The 22,787-nt window shown below is 37.1% G+C and overlaps 3 protein-coding genes across 5 annotated transcripts; 2 read left to right on the top strand and 1 right to left on the bottom strand.

Moving 5' to 3' along the window:
- Positions 1-544: 544 nt before the first annotated feature.
- Positions 545-7,365, bottom strand: LOC137962399 (coilin). 3 transcript variants are annotated; one of them, XM_068809240.1, is made up of 13 exons: positions 7,144-7,365; positions 7,004-7,068; positions 6,591-6,833; positions 5,530-5,730; positions 3,736-3,805; positions 3,302-3,379; positions 3,015-3,153; positions 2,602-2,633; positions 1,777-1,962; positions 1,579-1,650; positions 1,353-1,493; positions 1,125-1,257; positions 545-995 (listed from the first exon to the last, which is right to left on the bottom strand). In XM_068809240.1, the coding sequence occupies exons 1-13, from the start codon at positions 7,336-7,338 to the stop codon at positions 820-822; spliced, it is 1,731 nt and encodes a 576-aa protein (XP_068665341.1). In that variant the 5' UTR covers positions 7,339-7,365; the 3' UTR covers positions 545-819. The 3 variants fall into 3 exon arrangements, with proteins under 3 accessions (XP_068665341.1, XP_068665342.1, XP_068665343.1); XM_068809241.1 differs by having other exon boundaries at positions 5,530-5,727; XM_068809242.1 differs by lacking the exon at positions 7,004-7,068 and having other exon boundaries at positions 7,144-7,247.
- A 2,068-nt stretch (positions 7,366-9,433) lies between these two features.
- Positions 9,434-15,175, top strand: LOC137962338 (probable methyltransferase PMT9). Its single transcript, XM_068809148.1, has 7 exons — positions 9,434-9,809; positions 9,895-10,059; positions 10,188-10,370; positions 10,652-11,246; positions 12,153-12,265; positions 12,371-12,591; positions 14,631-15,175. Exons 1-7 carry the CDS (start codon positions 9,579-9,581, stop codon positions 14,941-14,943), a joined length of 1,821 nt encoding a protein of 606 aa, XP_068665249.1. The 5' UTR covers positions 9,434-9,578; the 3' UTR covers positions 14,944-15,175.
- A 647-nt stretch (positions 15,176-15,822) lies between these two features.
- Positions 15,823-22,787, top strand: LOC137962649 (protein PECTIC ARABINOGALACTAN SYNTHESIS-RELATED-like). Its single transcript, XM_068809649.1, has 11 exons — positions 15,823-16,248; positions 17,010-17,060; positions 17,202-17,292; positions 17,677-17,753; positions 18,368-18,456; positions 20,636-20,755; positions 21,266-21,382; positions 21,497-21,640; positions 21,734-21,857; positions 21,979-22,170; positions 22,373-22,787. The coding sequence occupies exons 1-11, from the start codon at positions 15,997-15,999 to the stop codon at positions 22,730-22,732; spliced, it is 1,617 nt and encodes a 538-aa protein (XP_068665750.1). The 5' UTR covers positions 15,823-15,996; the 3' UTR covers positions 22,733-22,787.

Genomic DNA, 22,787 nt, shown 5'->3' with positions numbered 1-22,787 from the left:
CAATAGAAAAGTAGAGAAAGGAGTGCCCTTTTTAAATTTTTTCTTCCTTAGAGATATGCCCACTTGTTCTTCACATTGTAAAAGTGGCAATCTTTCCTGCCCAATTCTTTCTACTTTCTACTTGAGCTCTCCGATCTATGATTTTTTTAAAATTATTCACCAATATTAGCCATAAAGGAGGAAATTATCGGTTAATATATTTAACACATAACAGATTTTGGGGTCTCTAATACATATCCAAGGGTTAAACTTATTAGCTTTGTCATAATGTTAATCCAAGGGAGTGAGAATAATGTTTATCAAATCCCAGGGTGAGAATTTTTTATGATTTGTGCAGGAATTACTGTAATTCTCATATGCATGCATAGTCATTAGATGTATAAAACGTTAAGACATCAAAGAAGTGTAAGAAACAGAGACAAAGACCCACCAATGAGAAAAAACCCAGAAAGAAAAACTTGCTGACCTACTGCTCCAATCTCTACTCTTGCCTCCTCAATTTCACAGAGAGGGGCGCACCTCCCTATCAGTATGCATAGTCTATTCAGGCTCCAAGCAAAGCAGAAACATTAAACTCATCTGAATATGTTAGAAGTGAAAAATGTTATACAAGGATACTGAAGGAATATACATCCAAGGCAAACGATGAGGCTCCCTGTTAGAAGTAAAGGAAAACACATCATAGCTACAATATTTTTTAGTTCACAAGATGCAGGAGGGAGCTGAACAGAACTCACTTCCAAAAACCATCAGCCCCTCATCCACAGTTTCTTATACACCAGGCAGTGTTCTTACCTGTAAGCATTCTGTTGGGATTCCTCAACTGAGGTTATTTTGTGCTCTCAGCATTGCTATGGTAGGACCAAGTGCACTACCTCTCAAAGTCCTATATGACCAAGACGTGTTGTTCTGATCTTCTTTCTGCAACAGCTGTGATTTTTTATCAGTTAAAGCCTTTGAGATCTCTTCCCAGACATCCGGCTGCCCTCCGTTTTCTGACAATATCAAGCATAGAACATGTCATCCATTAAATATGTTTAAGGAAAAATCTTAATCTCACATAAAACCTATTGCAGTAAACTTATTTTCTTTGTAGCATCACAATCAACAGGAGTTGTTTTCACCTTTAACGGTCGCATGGGGCATTTTTGAGTCATGAATCATTGGAGTACCATTACTTTGACCAGTATTATCTGCCACTGGATCAGGTTTTTCGCTGTTGAAGATACGGACATCAACTAGCGCTGCAAAATCAACCTAAACCACAATAATGAGTTGCAATTTTTTGTAAAACTAAGAAATACTTCACAAAATGCTGAAAAAGAATATATCAGATAAAAGATAGCAAGTACTTCTAGTGACCCATCTTCATTATAGAGTGTAGGTCCAACAACAGTTTCGTTCTCCTCATCTTTGGCTGAAATTGGATACTCTGGAACAGGTACCAGTGCAATCCTTTTTAATACTGAGTCATAGAATGATATTTTCCCAACCTGCACTGAAGAAAAAAATGTTGAACGGTGTACAATGTCTCACATGCTTAATCTGCAACTTCGATTAATACACAGAGAATCATACTCGAAAGGAAGAAAGCTCAGGGCACCAGGATGAAGAGAGCTCAACCAAACGATATGCGACAACGTCACCTTCCTGGAAAAAATACTGGTTGGTTATTCGTTAACTACAATTGACAGAAAACCAACATCCACTTAAGTTACACGTTTTTCTAAAACCAAGTTACAGGCATCAGACTAGGTAAAAAGTGAATAACCAGACCTTCGGAGAGCTAGTCAAGGGAGAAAGCTTCTCAAAATCGATGGGATCATTGGCCAATACACCATCGTCTGATGCAACTCTCTCATTAGAATCCTCAACAAAGTCCCTTATTTGAAATGATGTTTTCTCCATACCCCACTTTTGTCCCTTTTTCTTACTGGTTGTCCCTCTCCATTGAAGAGTTTCCTGGAATCAAACCCAAGCTTTCAATGCATAAGTTCTCCTTAGAATGAGTGGCTTCTGGAATAAATGAAAACAAGTCCCGGTAGAGGATCAATGAGAAAGAGACAGCCTCGGACGAACAAAAGCTGAATTTCTTTCACTAAAAGAAAACAAAAAATGTAAAAAGGACCACTACCAACAAAACTCAAAGTTCTTTCTAGTATAAATTATTATTGTACTCTTGGTTATTACAGAATATCTATCATTGACCGTCCTCATGAATCTGGTGTGCCCTGTTTTTGGGTAACTGACCAAATTGGTGTGCTTGTGTCGACAAACTTTCTGTTCTGTTAATTTTGACACTTGCATTATGCAGATCAATTATTACAGAATGTCTTTCTTTGACCACCATCATCAATGTGTTGTGCTTTTTCTGGGTAACTGATCAATTTGGTGCTTTTTTCAGGTAACTGATCAATTGGTACTTTTTTTCGGGTAACTGACCAATTAAGTCAACCAATTATTGTGCACCGTTTACATATCACAGTCATTTCCGATTTAGACATTCTTAGGTAGTTATGTAGATAATGTCTTAGTAACCTTGATGAAATAGTATTGGGAATTCACATAGCTTAACAATGATATTAAGAAGATGAAACATACCACTGAATTTTGTTTCTCCCAATCACTATCTTCTGCACCACAAGTCCCAATACGGCATGTTAGAACATATATATTTCAGACTTGATAAATATGCAAGCATGTATCTAGTTCTAAGAACCTAGACTTAGAATAAAGGGCTTCCCCCACAACAAGATCCACAGAAGCAGATATCTAATCCAGTAGCATATGAGATGTAGTGATAGGTCACCAGGAACAAGACCTACAGAAGCAGATATCTAATCCAAGCAAATATATCTTGATTCAAAAGATAATGTTACCTTATATTTTGTAGAGGAAACATATGTTTTTCAGGTAGATGAAATGTTACCTTCCATTCATTGCAACACATTCCTACATCCCGATATCCCAAATGCCTGCTACTATAAGGAAATAATTTAGTATCAGGTATTTACCAAGGGGCTCAAATCGAATATGTCCAGGTCGTACAACTACAGGAACAACTTCATCCTCCCTGTCAGTATTCTGAACTTTTTTCTCATGTTTGTGCAACTTTTCATGTGTGTCTTTCATTAGCACACAGTTTGCAGCTACCTACAAATAAACATTGGCAAGTTATGTCACAAAATTTACATCATGAATTAATAACAAATAAGAAATCAATATTGAAGTAGTAAACAGCAAAGGTAGTATTACAATTTAGCAACAGAATTTAATACCCCACATGCCTATAAGCAAATACCTCTTTCTTTTGGAGGCTAGACTGTTCACGCAGCCAAATCCGTTTTGCTTTCTTACGGCGAGCACTTCTACTAGGAAACTGGCATAAATAAGAAACATAGTACAGTGATTACCAGAATAAAAGACAAGAAATCAATAATATACAACAAGCAAAACATCGAAATCTTCATGAGTCAAAATGATAAGAACAGATACCATTAAAGACAAAGGTATTTCTGCACATTCAAAGAATGAAACATAAAAAAGGAAAGATGGAAATTAACTAGAAACTATCCAGTAATATGTTGAAAAGTTAATTTTTGAGATGGTAAATGTTCTAAAGTGTTTAGAAAAAGTATCTTACATGTAGCTAGAAAACTTGCATCAGGATACATAAAAAGCTGAACAACAACATAGTAACCATAAAGCAATGAATAATGAGATTTTCTTTGGTACCTTTTTATTTTTATCATGAATATCTGAGGCGTTTTCAGCCTGTTGACCATTTTCTTCAAGTTCATCTGACCTAGCAAAAGAGAAATGTATTGAAGTCCCACCAAGATGTATAAAAAAGAAAAGAATCATCTAAGACAACCATGGGGAAAAGAAAAATGAAATGTGGACATAAAAAAGAGAACCTTCAACACTCATAACTCAAACCAGTCAAAATGATCATCCTGTTTGCTATACAGTGAAATAGAAGATAAAGATACAAGAGAGTCTTTTAAGCCTCTGAAATGATGTATGCAAGTTTGCACTAGGACTCCAGGTAATGTAGTGTGTAAGCATAAAGAATAATATAGACAAATCAATACAAATGTTCAGATTTAATGGGCCATGGAGTCCTAGATCAATTGATTGTGAATAGGATTATTATTAATGAATTTCTACAATGTTTCTTTGTATCATCCAATGAAAAACAAACAGTTTAAGAAGTCACATTGTAACATAGAGCAAGAAGCTTCAACTGTTGCAGAGGTCTAAAGGAGAACCCAGCATATACCTGAATGAGAACTAATAGTTAGGAAGAAGACACAAGGATTAAATTTCTTTCCATTTTGAGAAGGTTTTACCAGTCCAAATTCATAGCAACAACAGACAGAATTAATGGACTTAGGCACCTGACACAAGTCTCCAAAAGCCTAATCTGCAACAGACATAGTAACTTGACTTTCATCAAATCATATCCCTTTTTTTAAACTAATGATAGTTTAATATCCATCCTTAGGTAAATTTGGAACCATATGCTACAGGAAAAAAACGAAAATACTCATAATAGGAATGAGCTGCCAATAGCAAGGTGCTGTCGAGTACTCCCCCTCTCTAGCTAGAGAATCTGCAGCACTATTGCCATCCTAGGAGTATGCTACCAAGTAATGGTCAAGGGACTACATATGTCCTCTATCTTATCAAAGTATATGAAAAAAATTCCCACGGTAGCACTTTCTTTCCCAAGGCCCATGAGATAACAACTTTCATTACACCTTTTATGTCCCGTTCATCAATCTTCAGTGATGTGGCCAGTCCCAACTCTTTTACATCTGCTAATATGCTCATCTACTTCAACAATTCAAATTAGCCCTTTCTCAAATAAATATGTTAAAATATCAAGTCAGGGGTATTTTGGTCAATTCATATACTGTGTTGTTATCTTGTATGATTTCTGTTAGGTAGGCAATGTCTTCATATGCCTATGGTTCAATTTTCATTCATTTTAGATGTGTATTTTAGGAGATATATTAGCATACGTTTTGAGGGGTATTTTTGTCTTTTATGTAAAAATCACTTAAAACCCTGATTAAAAGAAAAATGGGGCATCCTTTTTTAGGCACACACTCCATGACAGCAGTTGTTGCTCCTCTCCAAGCTCTTTTTCTCTTATTTCTCTTCTTTTTCACCCAAATATCAGATTTTTCAAAAAAAAAAAAATCAAATTCAATTCATCCACTCATCGTGTAAAGACCCTATTTAATTGAAGCAGTATTCAAATCAATAAACATGTTTCTTGTGACATTCTCCAAAATAGATCAAAAGGTAACCAAGGGGAAGCCTAATGCTGGAAGAGTTGTGGAAAACAAATCAAACGACAACTCAAGGAATCAAAATCAGACTATGTCATTTTAGTAGCCATAGAACTTTTAAATGGGTAATGACACACTATCTCCAAAGTAGGCTGTGTCCTTTCAAAATCATATTGATATCTTTTTTTTTTGGAAAGTTGCAATATCATAATTTCAACATATAACTTACTTCTTTTCAACTTCAGTGGTCACCTCTTCCTCTGATCCACTATTTACATTAGAGGAATTGTCATCCTGAAGAGTTTTCTTTGAGACCTTTCTCCTTTTCTTTTGATGAGAGCTTTCATTGAGTTCAACAGGTGCTCCATCAACACTTTCAACAGAAAATGTCAGATCCCTCTCAAGATTGGTGGATTTAGTTCTGTTCCTGCTATGGAGAACAGAAGTGAGTGCATTAATTTCTGTCTACTTCTGAGATGATCTCTGGAAGTTTAAAGCGAAGTATGTAAATAAATGGTTTCAGAAAGTGCCTCAAAGTCAAAAACTTTCAGATGAAAAAACAGTTGATTCATAATATACGTGAGAAGTATGCTAAGAAGCACCAAGGGAAACAATATTCAAGCGTATGTAGCAAATTGCAAAGCATGGCATGCCGAAGAATTTCAGAAAGTAAGGACCTTGTATTTGTCATAGTATTCCATGGACTCAAGCATTAATGTAGAAGCACTCAATTCCACATTGTGCAACCTCTGATCTATCCTTAATAAAGTTGTATTTTTTTTCCAATGCTCTGGACATATTAACTAAATCCTTTGTCTATTATGATACCTAATGCATGTGATGATTTTCGACACATGACTGCCTAATTTAAAGACACCGTAGTGTCAGTATCAGAAACACCAACAGTGGAACCTTTTTTTAAGTAAAAAATGTTTTTTATGATTTAAGTTTGTTTGTTTTTACATTTTAGACTACAAAATTTTCTTTTATGGAAGCGCGATAGATTTAGCCAGAGAGAAACGATGGACAATGATCCTCAAGTTAGGAAGGAGGAGACAAAACATACAACAAGAAAATGAGAAAAAAGAAGGAATTTATGAAGAAGAAAAACAATTACATGGATGTTATACAAACCTAAGAACCAAATATTAATGTTGGCAATCAAAATAAATCACAGAAAGTCGTGAAGTATAACGCTCGGAGGAAAAGGTAGTTAGAAGCATGTTAAGAAAAATCAAGAACAATGGTTTCAAAAAGCTATCCTCCTGAGCACGCTAGATAAGAAAGTACGTTGCCCCATGAAGTTTTCCGGAACGTTTTCTTTTTTTCTTCACCGATAAATTGCAACTCATTCTATTTGCTTCTGCGTGCTCACGCGTATAGCCTTCACTCTCTTCTTCAAACTCTTTAATCTCCAGAAGCCCTTTCCCAGGAAGTGCAGGCTGCTTTTCCACGGCCTCATTGTCCCCAATGCGGTACTCTTGATCACCTGCATCGATAAGTTCTGGCACCACTCTACGTTTCCTTTTCACCCTGATACAAAGAACTTCTAGAGTTACTTTTAGTGCAACCACCAAACAGAACTTGGATGTGAAGTACTTTAAACTGCATGCAAATGCATGAAATCCAAACATAGAAATCGGACACTAAATACCCGCTTCTCACACGACATTTAAAGTTCTCAAAGTAAAAAAGTCACTGACCTAATGATATCCTTATCCTGTAAAATACAAGTTGATTCGAATGGTGGCAAAACATACCCTTCCATCTGCAAAGAGAGCGTGCGTGTGACAAACAGTAACTACATTAAAGTAACGTCTTTTTTAAATTGATAAGCACTTACAGAGAGAACGACGCCATTTGGGCAGGAGCTCTGGAGTTCAAATTTGTGAACAAGATGGGAAGCAAGCGCGGCTATGGTTTCGAGATCGTCCGGATTGAGGAGAAACCAGCATCGTTTCAGACCCTCGATTTTCTGAATGACGCTGAGGATATTCTGATCGTCGAATCGAATACGGACCCTCTTCGTACCTCCCATTTCCTTCGTCGGAAGTCCCTAAACGGCTAAACCCTCACCTGCTCGCATGCAGGGGAAGAAGACGAATTTGGTCGGGTTTTAACTTTTAAAAGCTTTTGTTCGCGAAGGCGTAGTATTTGAATTTAATTACAATAGCACCCTTAACTTTTTCTAAATTTCACCCACTCTCCTTAAAATTAAGAATTTACTCCACCCTCCTGAAAGTTACGAATTTGCATTCACCTTTGCTTCTTCTTTTAATCTTTGGATGATAAAAATATTGAAAACAATTGAAATACTTTTCATTATCAAATTACTAATATTTAAAAAATATATATTATATATATAATTATTCTATTTTTTTATAATTAATAAAATTATTTAAATTAAATTTAATGTAAGGGAATACGGAATAGGCATTGATCGTCGTTACATAAAAGAATGTGTACCTCCCATTTATGTGGAAACCACTTCTTCCCCTTTTTAGTACAAAAGAGTTTAGGGCATAGGGTTTAGGGTTTAAGGTTTTTTTTTTGTGGCTGGGGTGGGGGGTGGTACTAATTTGTTTTATAGTCAATTTGTCAGACTAATATAAATGCAACCTTACCTACATGCCCCATAAATAAGTTGAAGTTGTTATAATTGATTTTAATGTGTGAAAAGACAAACATGTTCATCTTGATATATCATGAAGATTTAAGAGTTGTTAAAGGTGCAACCATAGAAGTACAAAGGACCAATTCAATGTGATACCATCAAATTGATGTGAAACATATCCATATTGTTATTTAACCATGTCACACACCACTTTTGTGTCATATATACATTATACTAAAGAGTGTTATATCATTATTATTATTATTATTATTATTATTATTATTATTATTATTATTATTATTATTATTATTATTATTATTATTATTATTATTTTGTATTTTCTCCATAACAATGTTTATGAATTTGCTTTTACTAGGCAAAACATGTTAGTGTGCATTTTTATGGGCAGACAAACGTGAATTACGTAAGTATTTTATTTTTACTTGTTCTTAAGAAAAACATAGTGAAAGTAAAATCCTTCCCTTACTCTATGATTTCTCTTTCACTCGTTGCTCTCTCACCTTGCATTCTCTATGTCTTTCACCCTCTCCCCTTGTTCCCTCTTGTCATAGTGGTTCCGTCAACTCTTGTAGGCAGTAGCTTTTTGTACCTAACAGATCGGTCTTTTTTGGTGTATTGGCTAGTCGTTGTCATAGTATCAGAGTTGGACACACCATTTTCAACGTTTGGATCTCGTGAGAGGCGGTCAAAAATGGGCGGGGTGGGTGTCGGAGTGGTTCCGTCCACTATTGTAGGCGATAACTTTCCATACCTACCATAGCGGTCTTTTGGGTGTATTGGCTAGCCGTTGTCACCTCTCCCCCTGTTCCTTCTCGTTTTGCTCCCTCTCTCTCTATACTTTTTATTACGTACACTAACAAAAAAAATATAATTCATTTTTACTTTCGTAATTCATTATCAAAATGCACTAACTCCCTTTAGGGAGACGAAATAATTAAAACTATCAAAGATTAATTAAGGTCCATAGAAATAAATAAAAAATCAACCCAAATATTTCAAAATATAATATTAATAATTTAAAAATTTTACCTCAATTAATTGGTTATATGTAATTATTTTTTAAAAATCATAAATTTTATAAGAATGACACTCACTTCTTTATACATACGATAATACCATATATTAATTTATCGATAAAATAAATTATTAAAATAAATAGTGGAGAATGGATATATTCATATGACAACAAATAAATATCAAATAGAAAGAAATGGAAGATTAAGTCATTGATTTCTAACCTAATAATTAATTAAAAACGTAAACTTAACTTGCATTTGTTTGAGATAATTGGATATATGGTTTTTTTAATAATAATTAAATATTTAAAATAAATATGTAAAGGTCTGATGAAATACTATAGTCCATGTAAACGATAAATACAAAATATAGAAATTTCTGTAGAATAGTAGAGAGTGGAGAGTAGAGACTAAGGCAGGGAGAGAAGGTATCAGAAAAGGGAGAAGAGAGCCTCGCTAATTGCCATTCGTCACTGCCTTGTTTGTATCATGTCCAAATCCAAGCTTCGAAACAGGCAGTTACCACCCCACAAATTCTGCTTACTTCAGCTCAACTCCTAGTCTTTCTTCCTCTCTCTCTCTCTCTCTCTCTCTCTCTCTCCCTCTCTCTCTTTCAGGGTTCAAGCCATGAAGTACAAAGGAGAGGCCTTGCTGAGCCAAAAGCTGTTCTCATCGCTTCTCATCGTGCTTATCGTCTCCCTTGCTCTAATTTTGGTCTACTATGGAACTTTCATTGCCCCTTTCTCCGACGACAAGTCCGTCTCAGCAGATGGGTCGGATCCCATCTTCTCCAGGTTCGCAGATGCCAATCAATCTGGTGGAGAGGATGGAGTTCTGGACGTCCCGAGGACGATTCCCGTAATACCCACTTTGTTTCTTGGCCTTGTTAGTCATTAGATTCATGGTTACTGGTGGAAGATGATTGTTTCCTTTGTTGTTTCAGGTCTGCGACCAGAAATTCGCCGAGTTGATACCTTGCTTGGATAGAAACTTGTTTAACCAGCTTAAGTTGAAACCGAATTTGAGCTTGATGGAGCATTACGAGCGTCATTGCCCGCCGCAGGAGCGTCGGTACAACTGTCTTATTCCTCCGCCATTTGGCTATAAGGCGAGTTGTTTTCTTGTTTTCTTTTCATTTTGCATGTTATTAAAAATGGCCGTCTGTCTGTCATTTGTGCCATTTGTGCTCGATGATTGCGGATTCTTGAAATATGAGTGGTCAAATTTCGAATTCAGATCCCGATCAGATGGCCTGTAAGCAGGAATGAAGTGTGGAAGGCTAACATTCCTCATACACACCTTGCATCCGAGAAGTCGGATCAAAACTGGATGGTGGTCAATGGGGACAAAATTAATTTTCCAGGCGGTGGAACTCATTTTCATAATGGAGCTGATAAGTATATCATTGCACTTGCCAAGGTATGTCATCTCCACACCATGTAATCTTCCTCAGTGGCTCGGTTATGGATACTTATACGAGCTGAAGAGAAATCTAGTTTCTGTCTCTCAGTGACAGTCTTACGAAAAATTTCCAAATTATTTGACAAGTGACTATTGTGGGTGCTAGCATTTCTATACAAACCTACTCAGGCCAGGATTTCTTATCATACTGATATTTTCTCCTTCGTTTAAACAAAAAAATGAAATTTTCTTCTTATATGTTGGGTGCTGACAGGTCTTTTGTTCTATTTTGAAAGTAGATGCTCAAGTTTCCTGATGATAATCTCAGCAATGGTGGGGCCATCCGAAATGTTCTGGATGTAGGCTGTGGTGTTGCAAGCTTTGGTGCTTACCTTCTTTCAGTCAACATGATAGCAATGTCTCTCGCACCCAATGATGTTCATGAAAACCAAATTCAATTTGCACTAGAGAGGGGAATCCCTTCGACACTTGGTGTGTTGGGAACAAAAAGGCTTCCATATCCTAGCCGGTCATTTGAGTTGGCACATTGTTCTCGATGTAGGATAGATTGGCTCCAAAGAGATGGTATTCTCCTGTTAGAAGTGGATAGATTGTTGAGGCCAGGTGGCTATTTTGTTTACTCATCTCCAGAAGTTTATGCACAAGATCCAGAAAATAGAAGAATTTGGAATGCTTTGAGTGACCTTCTTGCAAGGATGTGCTGGAGAGTTGTTTCGAGGAGGGATCAGACTAGTATTTGGATGAAGTCAACTAGTAATAGCTGCTACTCAAAGAGGGGGACTAGCACCAAACCTCTCATGTGCAGTGCGGATGATGACCCAGATACTGCTTGGAACGTACCGATGAAACCATGCATTACACGTTACTCAAAGTGTAAGTACTTAGCATTTGAAACAGCAAAATAATTGGTGTCTGACTGCCTATTGAAATGGAAAGACAAATGTAGGTAGTTGAGTAAGATTCCAAAAATTTAGAGAACCAGCACTCAACAAGTGGTTCAATGGAGAGGGCTGGATTCATCTTACAAGGCTGAGAACTTATGCGCACACAATTGGTCAGAGTCAAAAGGATAATTTAAGGCATGATATAAAACTTATTTGCTAGCATTACTGTTGTCATTGTTTGGATGCGTGCTACAATTTCCCCAATAGATGCAACAGTACTTCTAGTAGAATGTCAAGGTATCATGTGCTGTCCTCCATAAATGCTGTATTAGATTTTTTGATTGGCATTTTTCGCTTTGAATGGTGCACACATGAAATTGTGTGAAAAATTGTATTCAACAATGTTAGTCAGTGAAAAGGGGGTAATATTTCTAAAAGAATTGCCAAAACAGGAGCACATTGCATCCACATCTATTATAGTAAAAGTGTTGTACTGAATAGCACTTCAGAAATGTATTTAATGAGCATTTTTATACATATGGAAGGATGGTCTTGACATGATGTGCATTATGGTGCAAATATGTCAGTCAAAGACCAGTATCCCTTCTACTTTTGTTCCATTTATCCATCTCCTTTACCACAAAAAAATGCTTATTCAAAGAGAGAAACAGAGATCATTAATTAAAACAAGGACTAATGGTCCTAAGATATACTAAATCTGGGAGACTAGCCTTGGGCCTAATTCTCAAATTATGAAACTCTAGCTGTTTCTGAGTAGCTGCTCAAGTTTATGGTAATATATTCATTGCTATCATTGTGAATCTCATCTGGCTGTGACTACTGATATCCTGCAGTTTCCATAACACCTGGGCATGTTTTTGTTTTCTGAGTGCAGATATGCATCGGACAAAAGGTAGTGGACTACTTCCATGGCCTCAAAGGCTTACATCCCCACCGCCACGATTGGAGGAACTTGGCATTAGTCCTGAAGAATATCAGAAAGACATGGTTATTTCTACGAAGACATTTTATATACTAAATGGATTTTGCTGTGTCTCCTCACCTTCTGTTGAGTTTATTATTTAAACTTGCTGAGAAATTGCATAAATACAGGAAGCTTGGCACTCGAGAGTGGCTCAGTACTGGAAGCTGATGAAATCTGAAGTGCAGAAGAACTCTTTCAGAAATGTAATGGATATGAATGCAAATCTTGGAGGGTTTGCTGCTTCATTCAAAGATAAAGATGCATGGGTGATGAACGTTATTCCTTCCAACAGTTCTAGCAGATTGAAGATCATATACGATCGGGGCTTAATTGGGACTCTTCATGACTGGTACTTCATGATTGTGCAGCCTACTTTTCTTGCTTGCATCGTAAATGCTCTCTGTTGATGCATGTATTTTTTTTTGTCTCACATTCTCTTGATCATTCTCAGTACAGATTCTTTGCGCTATAAGATCTTAACCGAAATCTTATCTTGTTACGGGTTGATGGATGAGTCATTTTATGAGATTCATTTAGAGTCAATCCTGCATCAGCTGCCTTCCCGTACTTTCTTCTGGGGCTAAACCTGCACACTTTTTTGTTGTTTTGTCAAAGTCAATTTGATCTTTAATCTAGTATCTAAGGTCATGTGCTGAATCATCTGATTTATCAAACTTTTTTTTTTCTTGCATGATTTTGCAACTTTCATATAAGCCAGTTTTTTACTGGGTTGTTTGCACATTTTCAAGAGTCTGATAGGAAATTTAAAGTGCTTTCAAACTGTTTTCAATCAATTGGTTATACTGGGTTTTCTGCATGTGTTTGACAAATATGGTTGGAAACTGAAACCGCCTCCAAACCATAATCAGTCATTTCTGTCATGTGTGGACTTTTTTGTGTAATAAATGATGTCATTTAAGTTGACCATAACTGCTGTATTCTTAAGTCAGGAAAACTTAAACCTAAGATTCTGGAAGAAGTAAAAGGCAGTAACATGTAAACTGTTTGTACTGTTTTTTGGACAGGTGTTCAGGTTTAGGGTTTGAAGATGTATCATTAGTATTTTTTGGATGGATCTGGTAAATTTCTGGTATGATAATTAATCCACATCGACATCATCATCATAAAAGTGGGCAATGAGCAACATAACTTTCTTTGGCTATCTTTGCAACATCATAAAAAGTATGAACCTAATAGGACTAAAAGGAGCCTTATCTGCTACACACTGAGAAACCTTTCTGACTTAGACATGACTGGATTAGTTTTTTTAAGTGTAATAACTATGATAAAAGAATATAAGGTGTTATATTAAGAAAACAAATTAAGTTTAATCATTCTGTATAATTGAAGTTTGACTCGAGCAAAATCCCAATGTTATAAACAAAGCTTTCTCTGCTCTATCTATCGGTTGGCTCAGAAACCTTTATGTCTGCATGAAACCTTTATGTCTTGTTGGTGTATTAGCCGACGAGTGACAAATTGCAACTGAATGGTGCACTCACTCATAAACTCTACCAGCAATGCTTTATTTCATTTTATTATTATTTTTTATGTAGGAAATTTATAATGATGTAAACTCCACTAGACTGTGTTCTATGTACAAATTTTTTGAGTGCCAACAAGAGAGGCCAATAGGCTCCTATGATATAGCTCCAAATGGGCATATTAACTGCATCGTCCCCTTTTGCATTCAGGGGCTTTTGAAAATGCACCTGCTACAGAGTAAATGTACAATATTCATATTTTCTATTGATTGCTAAGCATCTGGACGATGATATTGAACCTGGGAAGTTCTCCTTTCTTTGGTTTTAAAAATGCTTCCTCCCCAGCCCTTATTCATTTTTCACAAGATATGTTGCGAATGGCAGTGAGAATCTTAAGGCAGACTTGTATTTTGATATTTCGTTTCCAACTGAGTTATGAACAGATGTATTACAGCCATTTCTTTGGCTCTCTAGCCCCTCAAGTTCTTCAAATTGTTCTTTCTATACCTAGTTGCATTGTAAACTCACTGTTCGAGTATAGACTCTTTCTAGCCTACAATTTCTTGCAGTCTGTTTGCTTTCACTCATCTGTGAAACAAAGATTCAACGGGTGGCATCAAACACCCTTGGGCCTTCATTTTGCCAATTTTCTACTTGCCATAGATGAAAACTCGAATAGCAGTTTTCCATCAGACTTTTGAAGTCAAATGTGGAAATAGCTATGAGAGAAGGATATAAGCATTACCTAATTGTTCCCTACTGTTTGATTATCATAAGGTCCCTTGAATTTTGGGTTTAATATTCTGGAAAACATTTCTATGTGTCTATGACGTTAGTTTACTAAGGATTAAACTTAAATTCTCCCTTTGGTCGTTTACAATGATGATTTCTCATATTAATACAGGTGTGAATCATTTTCAACGTATCCTCGCACATATGACCTGCTTCATGCATGGAATGTATTTTCAGAGATCGATTCACGCGGGTGTAGTACAGAGGATCTTCTCATCGAGATGGACCGGATGCTTCGGCCACTCGGGTTTGTCATTATAAGAGACCAACCCTCCATCGTAAACTACATTCGGAAGCTCTTAACTGCATTACATTGGGATTCCTGGTCATCAGAAGTGGAACCAAAAGCGGATGCTCTTTCCTTGCAGGTTGAAAGGGTCCTAATTGTAAGAAAAAGATTATGGGGGGAGACGGATGAGATGTAGTATTTGAAGTGGTTTTAATCTGGTATTTCAGTTCATCTCAATGCAAAAGCATTATATCACTGAAGCCTAGAGCTTTTGTATCCATAGTCGGGAGATATTTGTAGCTGTTTTGGAGTTTCACCTCTTGTTCTTGGTGCTGAACTGATAGAACTTTGGAACTGCAGTTGTATGCTAGGAATAGCACCTTGTACAGTAAATCGTTTTCAATTCTAAATCAATCTTTTGTTTCTCATTTTTTCTTGTTTAGGTAGAATGGAGTGATTGTAGTGCTAGAGTTCAAGTTCTGCTTGTCTACACAAAATTCTGAAATTTATATGAACTCTCAAAGATCACTCAAAAACTGAGAGTTGAACTACTGTTCAAGACAATCTTGAAATTAATGCATTTGAGGTGGTTTGGGTATGTTTAATTCTTAATTAAAAAATAAAAACATATATAATCATGACCCTTATCATTCATAAACGAGTAAACCCTAAACCCTAAACCCTAAACCTTAAACCCTAAACCTTAAACCTTGAACTTTAAACTTTATACTACTTTAAATTCTTGAATTGAAATATTTTTTAGTTTTTAAAAATTATTCTCCAACTTATACAACTTTGAAGTGAAATTTCAAAAAATCTAAATTTTATTTTATTATAAGCATAAAAAATAAAAAAAAAACAAAAGGTGTTCTTTTTTATCAATTTCCGGTCCAGGCGCGAGTTGACTTCGACACCCCCTGCAATTTCTCTTGCCGAAAGCGGTTGTGGGGTGCACTTTTCTTGGGGCCCACATTAGGCTTCGAGTCAGCCCAGCATTAAGACGGGCAAGGAGGTAGGACCCACAGGCTTGCAACCGGATCGAATCCAGCTTCTCAGCATCTCTTTCACGTTTTGCTGCTCCGGAGCCCCCCACGCACTCTCCCTCGTTTTCTGCTTCTTCTTCTTCTTTCCTACTGAGCAGTTCGCCTGGGCCTCGTCGTCCTTACCCATCTCGTTATTCAAACGGAGCGGTATACGCAGAAGTGCTGGCGATCTGGTGAAGGGGGAAGCGGCGGCGGCAGCAGCAGCAATGGCGGAGCTGCGGCACTCGGCTTCCATGGGTAGCCGGGCCTCGTCGTCTCCGGTGAAGCGGGATGAGGACGCCGTGCCTCTTGTCTCCGGGCGTGACGCTGACGCCGAAGACGAGCGTAGGGATCGGGAGAAAGATAAACCCTTGTTCTTTCTCAGGGATAAGGAGCAACAATCCAAGATCTTCTTCTCTTTTGTGTCTCTTTGCCTCCTCACGGCGCTCGTCTGCCTTCCCGCTGTCTGGAAACGCCTGGTGCTCACTCTTTCTTGTGGTCACCACTTTCCAGTCTCATATTGTTTTGCTTTAATTTGGCTTTGATGGTTTTTAGCTGTCTGTTTGATCGTGATCTGTTAGTTTTCTGCGTATTGGGATCGGTATTAGAATTGAATGATGTTATTAATATGTTAAGCTGGTTAACTTTTGAGATTTGTGATTGTGAAGGAAATTAGGGATTCTTGATTTGTGTGGAATGTAGGTGGTTCTCGTTAACCAGGGCTGTTAGCCGTGAAATGCGGTACATTGTGAATTAGACGGAATTCCGCTTCTGTCATTTAGAGTAGGAGTTGATTCTCCGTTTATCTCCTCGGGAAAACTTGGAGGTGGGCTTAGCTCCCAAATTGGACTACCTGCAAATTGCTGCAAACTAGTGTTGGCAGGTGGGCATTAGAGTTGATCACTCATTTTTTGAGATAACGATGTGCGAGAAGTCGCAGCCAATGTTTAGAAGAAGCTGCTTTAGTATCGGGAGCCTTACTGAATTGCATGTGCTTACCTTAAAACTGCGACTAATATAAGGGGTGCTAGTTTTCAAAATAAGCTCTATCAGTGATTGGAGGAAAACATGGATTTTCTAGATGTAGACATTGGTGACTTTATGTCCTATTATATCCGACAGATTATTTCTCTGTTTGAATCTGGAGTTATGTGATATCATCGAAATACTGTAATCCACTATTTAGTTTAGTTTTTTTTCTTTTCTCCAGTATGTCTGATTTGCATTCACTCTATTGTAGAACGCCCCATACTTATGCACCAAAGAAGGAATTGTTCTCCGATGTCCATGGGTGAGCCTTTCTGAATGATCTGAGGCATTATTTATTTTTCCCTTCATTATTCCATGAAAATGGTGACAAATGAGTTCTTGTAGTTAATTGTCACTTTCATCTCATATGTTTTGGCTGAATCCCTATTCATTGTTCTTGTAGGTGAAAGAGCCACCTTCTCTGTGGGAAAATCCATACTCTGCTACAACCTCATGGAAACCTTGTGCTGAGCGTAGAAAGAGTGGGATTTCTGGTGAGTTGTCTTCAATGAACTTTCATTATATGGTAGACTTCCCTAATAACAATGCTGTGTTTATAATTCTGTTTCATTATCTTTAAATTTATCTTTAGGCAGTTTCTTAAATGTATTCATGATTTTGCTGCATATTTTGATAATTTTCATGTTATTCTGTCATAAAATTCATCTTACCTGATGGGATAACAACGGGAGTTTTGTTGTATCAAAGTTTAGTTGAACAGATGTGGAAGGTGTTCAAGCTCTAGGGTCTTGTTGATGGAAATGTTTAGGCAGCCTATTTCCTGTAACTTTTGCTCCAATGCTCAAATACAACTACTAGTCTTATTTTTTAAATTAGCTTATTGAAGCAGTCCTTGATGATTTTTTAATCTGTGGCAGATCTTCCCCCCGAAAATGAAACAACTGGCTACGTATTCATTCACGCCGAGGGTGGTTTGAATCAGCAGCGCATAGCTGTAAGTTTCTAGGTTGATTTCCTTTGTAATCATTTAAGAAATTTTTATCTTCCTTTGTCCTTTGCAATGCTATTACATATTTGTACTTGCTTCTGATGTTGTGCAGTTTCCGGAACATTTGTTTAGAGTTTGCTTCTTGTAGGTGTTATTTTCCTTTTGGTTACTTTGAAATGTTTGAGATATTTACTTTAGAAGCTGATGAATGAACTAGTTGAAACCTTCTCAGATTGAGTCATCAACATACCCTACTAATGTAACCTTGAATCAGAAAGCCAGATACATAATCTCTTAAAGTTCACTAATTTTTTACCGTTGAACCCCAGCTTCATCGTGTTTTATTGCTAAAGGGCTTTCCAATCATTGCAAATATGACATGTCACATAGATACTCTGGTCCATCCTCTGGCACAGATTTTGTATTCAAGTTCCCCAATTATTATTGCAAGAAGTGCCCGTGCTGGGAGTGATGAAAGAAGTTGCATTTATAATTTTTCACAGACATCCCATTGTTCAATTTATTTTATCTTTTCATCTGATATGGTCAAACTTATTTAAGCTTAACAAGCAAGTTGGTCTTTTTTGTGTAACTAAATCTCATAGTTCTTTCATATACAGATTATAAATGCCGTTGCTGTGGCCAAAATAATGAATGCCACCCTCATCTTGCCAGTATTGAAGCAAGACCAGATCTGGAAGGACCAAACGTAAGTTGTTTAAGCTGATATTTTCTTTTCTGTTGATTAACTTTTTATTGTATGCTCAGGTGTTTGTAAATATGTAGTTTCTGGTTATCTTCATATCTCTTTTTGGGTTGAGTAGTTTTTCATTGCTTCTGCTGATGATATAGCAATCTTTTTAAAAAAAAAGTTTTTCTTATGGTAGCACATTAATGAAATGTCACTCTCTAATGCAATGCAACTCTGTTCTCTGTGATCGAGCATAGGAAATGTATAGGCATTTTGAGTAATGAAGTTGTTTGTGTCACTTGATGTTCTAAAGGAAGTTCGTATAAGTTTCACTATTATTTTCATCTCTTTCTAGTATGAAAGCTTAAAAATGAGAAAGCCGTTTTTTCTTGAAAATGAACTGTATAGTTTTGTAATAGACTGAAGAATTAGCCCCTTGTGTCAAGATCAATTTTGACATTTTGTCTCCCAGGGCCAGACCAAATCTATTGACCTTCTCTTTCTGATTTTACATTTTTGTTAAAGACTAGCGTGAATGAGGATGACCGGTTACAGTATTCTTTAAACTTTAGAGTACTGCATTTTATTACTGAAACCGGCAGAAAAATTAAAATTTCAACAAAAGAAAAAGTGAAAGACTATCTATAATCATGTATAACGATCTGGCTGTTGCTAGTTTATCTTAATTAAGGTGGACGTAAGAAGTGAAATAATAACAAAGAACCTCTTTAAAAAAGAAAAGAAAAGAAAAGTAAGAAAGAAAGAAAGATTTAGGAAGGTGGAACAAACTAAGGTAAGTGTAAAGATGGGTTTTGATGGATATAGAAGGGTTTGGGAGATTCTGAGCATAAAAAATTTCAGACAGAAAATTCTGTAATAGTGAAGATGAAAAAAGTGAACTCTTCGATTTTACTCTCCTTTCCCATCAGGAGTGCCTTACATCTGAAATTTGGTAGTTTTGCTGCTTCCTTGCTTAATTCTGTGACTACTGCAATCTTGTCATTACTCCTGACATCTGGGAGGAACTTAAGTTAGATATATTTGGTGGCTGTTGCTTTGGGCTTATAGATGGAGTGACATAGAAGGGCCTCTGTTACTCAAAAATAAGAAAAAGAAAAGAAAGGGCCCTGGAGGAGAACTGATCTAGACCAAAGTGGTGCAATGAATAGAATCAGTCATCACATACTCTATTGGGTTTGCAATTCCTCATGTTTCAGAACCTTCCTTTTTAAATCATGAGGGATGGTAACTCAACTGATCTGGATGGACTGTTGAAGCTTAATTTTGATGGCATGTTTAAAGGTCATCTTGTACCTTCAGCTGGAGGATTCTTTCTCTTTGACTGAACTGTAAATTTTGGTCTGGTATATTCCGTGCCTCTTGGACTTGATATTTCCACTGAAGCAGAGGTCCAAGTTCTCCTTTGTCGCTTTGGGCTCTTTGGCAGCTCTAATCCTGGCCTCCTGCTGTTGGAAGGGGATTGGGTCGATGGCATCATTGCATCTCCTAAAAGATGTGCTGCTCCCCCTTGCCATGGAGATCCACTTCCTTTTTAAGGAGATTCAAGACTTGGAGTGCATCCAGAGGAGGGCAAAAACACATTGCTCATTTGCTGGTCTGTTCTGAAGTTGTGTACCCAACAACCCCCCCCCCCCCCCCCCAAGCTCAATCTTTTGGTGCTCTATATTCTCTTCTCATTTCGGCTTGATGGAATTCTCTTATTCATCAGAAAGAAGTTTCTAAAAAAGTATGACAATAGGTCTAGAATAATAACAGTTGAGAAAGTGTTGAAAAGAGTTTTGAGTGAATACATTTTCCTTTTTGCTAATTTAGGTTTTTTTTGTTCTTTGACTTTGCACAATCTCTTAGGGGTTTGAAAGAGTTTTTATTCAATTATTATAAAAATTCCTTCTCCCTATGTCGTCATGTTTTTAGTTTCTTGCATCAGTAAACCATGTGTGAATATTTTTTAGCTAGTTGTAACTTGCTCAAGTAGTTGTCATACTCAAGGTTTGTGCAGATTTCTGATATAAAATTAGTGACAATCAAGTCAAGTTTCATGTCTAATATGTTTTCCCTTTTTGCTGGCTGTATTATCCTCTTAAAATGTGGTCAACCAGAGGGGCAGTAATCTATTTCATAGATGCTATGCATGAGAATTTATTCATATATATAACTTGCTACCTTGTTTGTGCAGAAAATTTGAAGACATTTTTGATGTTGATTACTTCATTGACTATCTGAAGGATGATGTGCACATTGTACGTGATATTCCAGACTGGTTTGCTGACAAAACCGAGTTGTTCACAAGTATAAGGTTCAGATTGTTTGTTTATTTTATTCTTTGGTTGAAAGAAAATGAACTGCTGTAAGTGTACTAAAGAAGCATTAGCCCAAGTGGTGAACATGGTTGTATGTGTTCTAGCAATTCTATCTCTTGTCTGTTCTATTTTTGGTTTTATGTTCTCATACCCTCTCCCCCCACCTTCCTTTTTCTTTTTGTGAATAGTATTCAAGAAGTTTTATGTGATTGTAGTGCTAATTGTATTGTGAACCTGTCTTACTTACCCAGAAATGTCCAGAATGGAAGTTGTAGGCAGTTAAATTTTTTTTCCCCTTCTGCATTTTTAAATGCTGGATTGTATTTAAAACCATTAGCATTTCCTACTATCCATTAAGATCTGTTGTTGAAATATGAGATTGCCTTATAGAATTTCTTGTCCTTTTAATCAGAATATTAGTCATTGGAAGCATTTGTCAGTGACACTGCATGTCAATTATTTTCATGTGGTATTCATTTCACCAAATGGGAACACATTTATGGCAGGCGTACCGTGAAAAACATCCCCAAGTATGCTTCGGCCCAATTCTACACTGACAATGTGTTGCCTCGCATCAAGGAAAAGAAGATAATGGCTCTAAAGCCCTTTGTTGATAGGCTGGGGTAAGTGATGGATGACCAGATCTGGGTGTACTTACCAACAATTTTCTTCTCTTTTTTAGCAATTTTATGGTCTGCCGTGATTTTTGATACTGATGCTTGTTGCTGCCATTTCAGGTATGACAATGTTCCTCCTGAAATTAACCGATTAAGGTGCAGGGTGAACTATCACGCATTAAAATTCTTACCAGAGATAGAACAAATGGCTGATCAGCTTGCGTCAAGGATGAGGAATCGAACTGGCAGTTCAAATCCATACATGTAACATATTTTGGTTGGCTACAGATGATTCAAACTTACAATTTATATAATCTAATACCTGTTATGAAAACTTCTGCTTTGCTTTTTGAATAGGGCACTCCATTTGAGGTTTGAGAAGGGAATGGTTGGTTTGTCGTTCTGTGATTTTGTTGGTACTAGAGAGGAGAAAGCAATGATGGCTGCATATAGGCAGAAGGAATGGCCTCGAAGGTATAAGGTAAAGAATCAGGTCCAAATCTAGTTGATTACTAACATTTCAAGAGTTTGCAAAATCTTTGATTCGGTTTTTCTCAAATTGAAAAAAGACATGTAATAATTTACTGGTCCTTGGTGTGCAGAATGGGTCTCATCTTTGGCAGCTGGCTCTACAAAAGCGAAAGGAAGGAAGATGCCCCCTTGAGCCTGGGGAAGTTGCTGTGATCCTTCGGGCAATGGGGTATCCTAAAGAAACTCAAATTTATGTGGCCTCAGGGCAGGTTTATGGTGGACAAAACCGAATGGCACCTCTCAGGAATATGTTTCCCAATTTGGTATCACCCTTTCTTCTGGCTGTCTGATTCTTTCTTTTCTATTGCCATGTTACAAATTGCTTCTTTGCCTCTGTCCTTGAAGTCTTTTTAAAATTTATTATCTTCTTCTTGGTGATCATATATTGAGACTCTTTAACCTGTAGGATGTTGATGGTTCATCCATGGCATGATGTAGCTTCTTATTTTCTTCTTTGTGTTACAGGTGACAAAAGAGGAGCTGGCCAGTAAAGAAGAGTTGGACCATTTTAGGAAGCATGTGACAAGCTTGGCAGCTCTTGATTTCCTTGTGTGCCTGAAGTCAGATGTGTTTGTCATGACCCATGGTGGGAACTTTGCCAAGCTTATAATTGGTGCTCGGCGGTACTTGGGTCACCAGCAAAAATCCATAAAGCCAGACAAAGGGGTCATGTCTAAGTCATTTGGCGATCCATACATGGGGTGGGCACCCTTTGTGGAGGATGTGGTTGTCACCCACCAGACTCGGACGGGCCTGCCAGAGGAGACCTTTCCTAACTACGACCTGTGGGAGAACCCTCTCACTCCTTGTATGTGTAAAACTTGACTTGTTAATAACACTCATCCTCTGTTTCTATATCATTCTTTTGACCTCTGTACAA

This window comes from Aristolochia californica, unplaced genomic scaffold (assembly GCF_029961685.1).
Source record: "Aristolochia californica isolate CCGP_79_NKW_82.1479 unplaced genomic scaffold, dmAriCali1.0.hap1 SCAF_4, whole genome shotgun sequence".
Taxonomy (NCBI): Eukaryota; Viridiplantae; Streptophyta; class Magnoliopsida; order Piperales; family Aristolochiaceae; genus Aristolochia; species Aristolochia californica.
Note: the sequence above shows the minus strand (reverse complement) of the source record. Positions and strands in the feature narration are given on the sequence as shown.

Excerpts from the sequence above, each read along its gene's own strand:
- LOC137962399 (XM_068809240.1), bottom strand. The coding sequence starts at position 7,338 with ATGGGAGGTACGAAGAGGGTCCGTATTCGATTCGACGATCAGAATATC. Across the intron at positions 7,069-7,143 it reads CAAATGGCGTCGTTCTCTCT|ATGGAAGGGTATGTTTTGCC; the intron begins GTAAGTGCTTAT and ends CTCTCTTTGCAG. Across the intron at positions 6,834-7,003 it reads CAGGATAAGGATATCATTAG|GGTGAAAAGGAAACGTAGAG; the intron begins GTCAGTGACTTT and ends TCTTTGTATCAG.
- LOC137962338 (XM_068809148.1), top strand. The coding sequence starts at position 9,579 with ATGAAGTACAAAGGAGAGGCCTTGCTGAGCCAAAAGCTGTTCTCATCG. Across the intron at positions 9,810-9,894 it reads ACGTCCCGAGGACGATTCCC|GTCTGCGACCAGAAATTCGC; the intron begins GTAATACCCACT and ends TTGTTGTTTCAG. Across the intron at positions 11,247-12,152 it reads CATTACACGTTACTCAAAGT|ATATGCATCGGACAAAAGGT; the intron begins GTAAGTACTTAG and ends TTCTGAGTGCAG.
- LOC137962649 (XM_068809649.1), top strand. The coding sequence starts at position 15,997 with ATGGCGGAGCTGCGGCACTCGGCTTCCATGGGTAGCCGGGCCTCGTCG. Across the intron at positions 18,457-20,635 it reads CAGATCTGGAAGGACCAAAC|AAAATTTGAAGACATTTTTG; the intron begins GTAAGTTGTTTA and ends TTGTTTGTGCAG. Across the intron at positions 20,756-21,265 it reads GAGTTGTTCACAAGTATAAG|GCGTACCGTGAAAAACATCC; the intron begins GTTCAGATTGTT and ends CATTTATGGCAG.